The sequence below is a fragment of the Gavialis gangeticus genome, unplaced genomic scaffold, assembly GCF_001723915.1.
Source record: "Gavialis gangeticus isolate Ggan-Ray unplaced genomic scaffold, GavGan_comp1, whole genome shotgun sequence".
In the NCBI taxonomy this organism is placed as follows: domain Eukaryota; kingdom Metazoa; phylum Chordata; order Crocodylia; family Gavialidae; genus Gavialis; species Gavialis gangeticus.
This window is the reverse complement of record NW_017728992.1, coordinates 155,801,902-155,811,027: the sequence shown is the minus strand read 5'-3', so window position 1 is coordinate 155,811,027 and position 9,126 is coordinate 155,801,902. Positions and strand designations below refer to the sequence as shown.

General features: G+C 41.1%; 1 protein-coding gene across 1 annotated transcript in view; it reads right to left on the bottom strand.

The window, feature by feature from the left end:
• The window catches only part of LOC109305054 (neural-cadherin-like), a 95,582-nt gene that overhangs the window by 69,957 nt on the left and 16,499 nt on the right, over positions 1-9,126 (bottom strand). The window contains exons 5-9 of the mRNA XM_019527948.1: positions 6,386-6,635; positions 5,516-5,658; positions 4,428-4,600; positions 3,870-4,038; positions 2,971-3,141 (exon numbers count right to left, since the gene is read on the bottom strand). Of these exons, the coding sequence (XP_019383493.1) occupies positions 2,971-3,141; positions 3,870-4,038; positions 4,428-4,600; positions 5,516-5,658; positions 6,386-6,635 (906 nt within the window). The remainder of the gene's footprint in view (positions 1-2,970; positions 3,142-3,869; positions 4,039-4,427; positions 4,601-5,515; positions 5,659-6,385; positions 6,636-9,126) is intronic.

Here is a 9,126-nt window from a genome sequence, read left to right as displayed (position 1 = left end):
CCAGTCCCTAACCCTAACCCCACCCTCATGTCTGTCAGCGCCCTAGATGTTCATTCTGGAGTTTCTGGCAAATTTCTTTACACATCTGGGCTGGGACAAATAGAGTAGATCGCTTTTTGGACTGACTGGAGTAGATAGCTTATTAAGTCTGCCCTGGTAAAGCAATTCCTATGTTCATTTTTGAGATAATATGCCCTTTTGAGTTTTACTAGAACTAGGATTTATCAGATGTGACCACGGTGTTTCAACTGTGTTCAGAACTAGTTCAAACCACATGAAAAAAGTCTGAATCCCTCAGTCCCTTCTCTTGCATCAGAACGACCATAGCAGATACCACAATTGGCCATCTTTGTTGAAGAGGCTCAGTATTTCAATCAGAGATGAGAGGGCATTGGGAAAGTTTGTCTAGCACAAGCCTGAATTATGCTGAAGTTTGAGGCAGGAACTTCAGGGAAGATGTATGGTTTTTTAAGCATGGTTTTGGCCAATACAATGTGACAGGCTAGCTGGCAGTGACTTAACCCAGGGGTTTTGAAAGGGTAAGAGATGATTGGAGGACTTGGGATTCCCTTTCCTCACCAATCAGGCCCCAGAGACTCACCCCCCTGTGTCCCGATTGGCCCCTTGGGTCACCTGGAGGGGGATAAAAGGGGCAGCACAGCTGACTCAGGGGAGACCAGCAAGGGACCACAAGGAAGGAGTTTCAAAGAGCTGGGCCAACGGGGTGGGAGCAGTTGCCTCAGAAGCACCTGAAGGAGTGGGACCTGCAGGCAGTAGTGGGACCCTCAGCAGTGCAGCATGCAGCCGGCAGGAGAGGCTTCCCACTGGGCTCTAGGATCCCCTATGAGAGGCTGCGGCCAGCAGGAGGAGCGGCTCCCCAGCTCCATCAAGGATCTGAGCAGCAACCTGAGAGGTTCCCAGCTCTGCTTCCAGCTCCTCCAATCAGAGGCCGGGCAGCTTGATGTGAGGCTGGGGCTCCTGGAAGGCCAAGACCCCTAGCAGCTTGGCACAGTACCAGCACTGGTGACTGTGTGGTAGTTTCTGCCTACCACATGGGACATCCAAGTTCAAGTCCCACTAGGATGACTTGGGGTGAGTGAAGTAACAGGGAGAAATTCTTGTTGCAGTGGAAAGTGCATTTTCTCCCCCTCCTGGTACCTAGGCCCTATATTCCTTGTCATTTGACATTTTGTATTTTGTGACTTTTATATTTCACCAACCAGTATTGTTTGTTTTACTGTTTGTGTTTTATATTCTGTTAACCTTGTCTTTTGTCAACTGGATGAATATGGCTATGATTGTAAGCGTCTAACCTTTGTTGAATCCTGCCCCTTCAGGGCGTTGTAGTGTCCTCTTTACCCCCTGGTTTATACTGGTTATGTTCCCAGCACTGTTCTCTATTAAAAGGTATATGGTTAAGTTCCCACTGGTGGTCTGGCTCTGCTCCATAGGGGGAGGAGAGTCCCTACACCTCTCACAGCGCTTGTGCACCTGCTTTGATCCCTTCAGTTGGAGAGGGAGTACCTCTTGGAATACTGCCTGGGTTACAACAATTTAAGTGATGGTTATACAACTTGTCATAAACTTCTTAACACCTGTAATAAAAAGCATCTATAGTTCACCACTAACACTAGCTAGCTAACATGTGTTAGCCCACAGTTTTCCTTGTCTACACTAATGTTTTTAGAATGGGTTTAACAAACTCATCTAGTCACAAGCACCTAAAACCTGTTGATAAATTCTCTAGCCTTCCCTCAAAGGCTTCTCCTGTCATCGGAGGCTTCCAGTCAGATTACAGACTCTTCAGTTTTTAGTTTTATCAATTTCTTAAGGGTACTCAAATAACTGGTCATTCAATCTCTAGGCCATTAGCAATTAATCTTCCAGCACTCATGGAAGACAGATGATGTACCAAAGAGTTGGAGATGCAAACATGCATCAGGAGGAGAACCTGGGGTATTAGAATTTCAGGCTCAGAAGGATACCAAAGGAAATTATTAAACAAGTTATAAGCACTTAGGGGAAAAGTGAAAAACAACCAACATGGATTAAGTTTGGCATACCCTATTCTTGACACATCCAATTTTATGCTTGACAGCATAACTGACCTAATAGAAATGATAGAACATGATTGTAGTAAGGAATTTTTACAGTCCCACATATTTGCATAACATTACAAGATGGGTATAAAACTGGTTGAAAAACCATACTTAAAAAGTAATTATCAGTGATTAGGTGTCAAATTGGAAGGACATGTGTAGAAAACAAAAGGACCTGCAGTTTCAAGCAATATTTTCATTAACTACTTTCCTAAAGAAATAGAAGGTACACTTATAAAAATCTGCAAACAAAACCAAACTGGGAGGGGTTGCAACTACACTGGAGAAAAGGATTAGAATTCAAAATGATTTTGATAAAATAGAGAAATAGCCTAAAATAAATAAATGAAATTCAATAGACACATGCAGAAGACTACACTTAAGAAGAGGGAAAAAATGAATGTGGACACAAAATGGGGAACAACTGGCAAGGCATTAGTATTGCAGAAAAGGATCTTTGTAGTAAAATGACTCCCCAGATATAAGATTTTAGGAAAGAAAAGATATGCACGTATTCTGTTATCCTGTCTGGCTGTCCCCTATATTTCAATCTGGCCTCAATAAAAATGTCTGTGTCTGCTGCAGGACAGCAGCAGACAACAGAATATAACTATCCCTTGGAAAAAGTAAGGATTACTAATATTATGTTTGAGAAGAGGACACTGAAGGTTTTATCCCAGGATCAGGATTTTTATCTTAATGAGCCACATATATAAAATGCTCACCAAAAAAAAGATCCCTTTTAACATGGATGCAACTTTCAGCATGAAAAAATATTTTTCATCAATAGCACTTTTAAAAAATTAATTTAATCTGTGAAGAATTAATATTCCAGTGTCAGAATAAAGGGTTTTTGGTTAAAATCACTCACATTGATAGCGACTGTTCTCAAATTTGGGGTCATTGTCATTGACATCAGCAATGAAGATGGTGACCTGACACACACCAGTCAATGGCTCCTGGGCTTGATCTGTAGCTGTAACAGGGACTGCATACTCTCTCTGCTTCTCTCGGTCAAAACTCTGAGTGGTTGTGATAATTCCTAGAAACAGAAATACTTTCTGTAAGTCAAGCATACATGGCTATGGAAAAACCCACAACATTTGTGTGTACATATAAAATGATATTCTGAGCTCCCAGTCTGCATATGGGAGAGACATTAAGCAGTTTAGAAATAAGTTTTCTAACATTCAAAGGTGAATGCTGACCCTACCTGAAAAGTGCATTTACTCTTCTCTGCCAAACACAACCCATTGTCTGTTTCTATTCTTAATTTTGTCTCAACACGAACTTAAAACTATTCTGAAATTCTCCATCATCCCAGGAAATAAGGATGACTCTTCCTTCCCCCTAACCTTAACCCTGGCTTGTCTGTCAATTAAGTCAGTGTATGCTTGGCCACATAGTTGTTTGAGTGAAATACTGTTTCTTTCAGACGGTGATTATGTGACTTAAAGATCTGCCATGAAGATTTGTTGCATTTGCCATAAACTTCCATAAACTTCCTACCAATGAGATTTTTTTTTTTGAAGATTGGTACTCAGGTGACATTATTATGATTCTGATATACACAAACAAAAGCTATGGCTTTAATTTCATTAGAATCCATTTCAAACTGTCCCTGATATCGTCTCTATGTCTGGAAACACAGTCTATGGTTCTATGCACTGTTATAGCAATACCCTGTTAATATACCAGAAAAGCATGCACCCAAACTCTCATAAAAGCATCTGTATTCTGCTTTAATGCAACAAGTTGAGAATGGATCACCTGTATCTGGATCAATGTTAAAGCCTGGTGAAGCTCCATCTCTGTGCATGAGCCCATATTTCACTTCTCCATTAAGTCCAAGATCTGCATCATAGGCTGCTACCTTCAGGACAAAGGTGCCTGGAGGCTGGTTTTCTAGTACCCAGGTGCTATCACTGTAGTAGGTGCACTAAAAATATTTTATATATTTGTATTTACATATTATACAAATACAAAATTTAAACCCAAAACAAACAAGGCTTTAGAAATCACCTATTAAGTGTCACTATTAAGTGTCACTATTTTTTCAGCACAGTTTTGAAGAATATAGAATTGAATTACTCTGCATGTTAGAGAAGTCAACTCTTTTATAAAAAATCTATTGCTATTTAAATTATGAAAACATCAGAAAACTGGAGGTATATTTCATTACAGAAGATCTAGTATACCTTAAATATTGCCCTTTAAAACTAGCCACTTCAAGGAATCAAGGACGAGATTGCTACATTGCCAACTTAACATATAACCATCTGCATAGGTGATAATAATGGAGAAGAGGTTTCCAGGATGGCAGCTTACCTCTCTGAAAACAGGCCTGTTGTTATTAACATCGTTAATTCCTACAATAACCTCTGCAAAGCTTCTGAGTGGAGTAGGGCCCCCAGAAGTGTTGTCGTCTATTGCTGTGATGTTTAATATGTATTGTGGTCCTTTTAGTTTGGGCAGAGGATTTCTCCGAAGTTTAATGATGCCTACATAATGGAGAAGAAAGTGCAATTTTACTTATGACAACCAGAAGTGTCATTTTTGTGCCACTCAGTGTTGGGGTGGATTTGGATTTTGACTGAAAGTACAGGATTGGTCTTTGGCCTGACAAGTATTTCAATGCATTTGGTAGTCTCTAGTACATGAGAGAAATAGTTCTGAATTAAGGAAGCCAGTACAGTTTACAGACTATACAAAAAAGTTGCTATTTTGCCTCTCATAATTATGCATTGAAATACAGGCAGTCCTTGACTTGCAAAATGTTGCAACTCAAAACGTTGCACTTACAACATATATTAATTGACACCCTGTTTCAACTTTATGACATCAGTTTTGACTTCACAACACTCGATCTGATGCGACACCAGGTCAGTGAACAAGTTTGCTGCATCACTCATCTCCTTGGAGAACATCTGTCCAAACTGCCTTGGACACTTTCTTTAAGAAAGCAGGCAAGACTCCAGAAAAACCTACAGCCAAGACTCCTAGACTCCTGAGAAGACTCCAGGCAAGAACCCTTCAAAAAGTCCAACCAAGAGCCTTTCTAAATGTCCAGCAAAGTCACCTCAAAGAAGTCCTTCCAAATCACTATTTACAATATAAATATATTCATGTAGCTATATTACTCATCTATATTTGATGAAATACAAAATTCTGGGGTATTTTTGGTGAAAATAGGGTATCGGGCCTTGGTTCAGGAACCAATCCCCCATTTATAATATTGTTTCTTATGAGAAAATTGGTTCCGAGTTACAACATTTCGAATTAAGACATGGTTTTCAGGAACCAATTGTGTTGCAAGTCCGAGGACTGCCTGTACAACAAGAGTTGTTTCTGATATGGACAAAGCAATGTCACAGTAGTTTCAGATAAGGTAAATCTTTGAAAGCCTCTTTTCCTACCTTTCTTGCTATCCAGTTCAAAGTTGCCTTCTTCATTGCCACCAGTAATCAGGTAAAATACCCCATCTCCATCAGGATCCTTGGCACGTACAGTAACCACTAATGTACTAGGACCAGCATCTTCTGAGAGGAATGTTTTGTAACTGATGGAAGCAGGGAAGCAACTGAAGTACACGTACTATCAAGTGAACTAGCATTCTGCTAACACACTGTAACTAATTTAAAGAATGTGGTATTATCTACCTTTTTGGGAGTCATAGTACAAACTGTAAGTCAAAACTAAATTATTCAAAGGCTGTAAACTTAAATCTAGTTTTGACTTACAGTTTGCACTATGATTGTAATCTGACATACATTTTCCAAGGATTTTTGGGGGCGGGGAGGTTAAAAAAATCTACTATCTAATACCTCATATGTAAGAACAAGCTCTATCTAGTTAATTTGCTATGCAATTTTTCTATTAAAATTTGTTTTTAGAAAGTATTAGATAACCCACACCTCAATCTGTCTTACAGAGCCAGTTATCATATAACTGAAACTAGCTACAATGTACAAAGAGATTCCCCAGGAACTTGGCTCTTTCATTCATTTTGTTAAGTACAGCCTCTTGTTTTCTACATATGTAGTAATAGAGGGGAAACAGAAGTGTCTAACAGTCTATATTCTGAGTAGCGAGTGTCCTTTTTTTAAAACAAGCAAGCAACTTGTTTCTGCCCAGTTCCTTAAGCTCTCATTCACAAATGCATGCCACTAACTTCTTCTCAGTAACTTGAGGGCACTTGGAATGTGAGTAGGTGTTTATCGATCTGCAGTTTCTTTTAAACAATGACTGCAATATACAAAATAATCTAAAACTTGAACTGTGCTTACACAGACTGAGAGAACACGGGTGCCTCATCATTTACATTGGTCATTCGAATGCGCACAGATGCAGTTCCAGTCCGAGGAGGGTGCCCTTTGTCTACAGCTATCACCACAAACTCATACATATGGCTTGCTCGTTCAAAGTCCAGCTGCTGCTTAGAACTGACGACTCCCTGAGGCGTGATGGAAAAATCAGCACTTTGAATAAAGTAAGAAATCTCAGAGTTGGAGCCAGAATCACAGTCTGTGGCAAGAACTGCAAGAGAGGATTTCAGATAAAATAGTGAGGACACATTCACAGAAGCTGGGTTATTACACCAATGCATGCACCAAAAACTTTGCATAAGAACTTGTGAACAAGCACCCTCAAAAGCTGTCTGAATGAAAAAAAACACTTTGTTAGCAGAGTTTGATAATGCAATACAAGACTGGAAGGCAAACAAAGCAAGCTAGAAAACATCTTGATTTACAGGAATTTGAATTTGCCTGGGAGCAGTGTTTCAGAAGTGCAAAGAGTGTAGTTCAGCAAAATTGGTCAATACTGATATTAACACACAATCAATACACAAGTGATTTGAACAATATCAGCCATAAACAGTGTACCCCCTGCACTCTGGAGGTGTCTGTCAATTTAATTGGCTCCAAGCAAGGTTACCACTAAAAGGGCTTTAATTACTTGCCTTTTCAAGTAACAAAGAGTAATTAAACATTCTTCCCCACCAAGCATTTATTCAGCATATTCAGTGCCCCATCTGTTCAGAGACAGGAAAGTTAATCTAACAAGGAGCTGGAGTCTACATGGAGTCTGCATCAAATCACTTTCAGGAGATGAAACTCATCTTTTAACTATCATGTGACTTCTCTCACCAAACAAAGAAGGTTCACATCACACCATATTGAGTTGGTATCAGTTTAAACCAACCCATGAAAGAAACTGACAGAACTAACTACTTTAATCTCAAAAGTAAATATTCTGCCATAATACCCAAAATGTCATTATACAAATGTGCAAATATGCACATGGAACTTGGTCAAACTAATGCAGCAATAATGATGGAACAATGACCAGTAATTAAGAGGTCTACTCACCCAAAATACAAAAGGGAAAAGTAAAGTTGAAAAATGAATGCTGAGAGCCTGTGAAATGCCAAGGTGCCATGTGCAGCAATATACTTTCACGTCTATTCTTTTGTAAGATGTTCAGTCAAGGGCATTCCATTTCATTTAAAAAAGGATGCTACCATGACCTCAGCATGTGTGCTTTTTTACTTATCTTTTGAAATAGCTTAAAAAAATTAATTATGGATATCAACGGTTTCTATTAATGAAGACTGATGGCTTAGATTTAAACAATCCCCTAGGACAGGGGGAGGCAATCTTTTCCATTTCCATTGTGGCTGTAGGCCACAATGACTCATTTTAGGTTGGAGATAGATGGGTGGCAGGACCTTGCTTTCGCCACTACCTGTCCCCTAAGTAGCACTGGAAGAGTGCTGGCAATAGGCATCCCCCACCCCCCCCAACTGCAAAAGCCCCCATCTTTGGGCTGGATTCAAAGGTTTCAGTGACCGTAGGTTGCTGACCACTTCCCTAGGGTTGCAAATTCAAACATTTTATGAGCTCAGAAAAACCTAAAAGTCAAACTGACTTAGACCAGTTAAGCTGACTGGTCCAGCTTCATTTTGCAAACTGAAATACAAATACTGAGAAGTACATGTGAGTCAACATTTATGATCTATGGTGTTAGTGCTAAAAGAAAACAATTTTCTTAAGTGCAAGGACACTGCCAATATACATTTAATGTAATCATAAACATAACTTTGTGTGGCAGTGCACCTTTGGGTGCCTGCTACTTTAAGGGCTGCAGGTGGGAGCAGACCCAAATCAGGTGGTCACATGGCACCCAGGAGACTGCCTGATTGGCATAGGGCTGGGTAGTCATGGTCAAGACAAGAGCAGGGCTGCCAGTTGCAACTGGGAAGCCAAAGGATGAACCATCACCTGGCCTGAGTACTGCTGCTCCCAGAACATCTGCGAGCTAGGGTAGGAACTATGGGGAAAGAGGAGGTTCCTAGGGAGCCAGAAGAGGTACAGAGCCCTTAGGAGGGGGCTAAAGACCTGGGGCTGGGGAAAGGCCAGCCTATAGTAAGGGGCCATGTATACAGAGGCCACAAAGAAAGGCCAGGATGGCCTATCGAGAGAGGCTGGGTAGACATGGGCCCAGAGAAGACACAGGCCAGCCCAGACAGAAGGGGTTTAGACTTTGTGGGCCTACAGACAGACTAGATAAGCCCCCCTGAATAGAACTGCTGAAAGTATGGGTGACTAAGGAAAGGCCTGGAAAAACCCTGGGAGTGGAGCTGATTCTGGGGAGAGGTCTGTGGAGGGGCTCAGTGAAATAAAGAGTTCCTTTATACTAGATTTCTGGGGCTCTAAGCAAGCTAGGTGTGAGACAAATGATTTATAGAGGAGTCTGGGGGCAGGGTGGAGTGGCTATCGAGTGAAAGGGTCAGCTGCTTGTGGATTGACCCAGGGGTCTCAACTGGCTCAAGCTTAGAGTGGAAGTTGGAGCTATGTATAATGCCCTTGGTATCAAGGCATTAAAAATGGGCAACTCCTGCCTAGAAACAACAAAGGCATGGCAGGTGAGTGGACTGCCTCAGAGGCTGGAGTGGCCACTGCTGCATGCCACTTGTCTGAGGCAGCGCAGCGCCTGCATCCCAGATCCCTCCGCCCCAGCTGGGCAA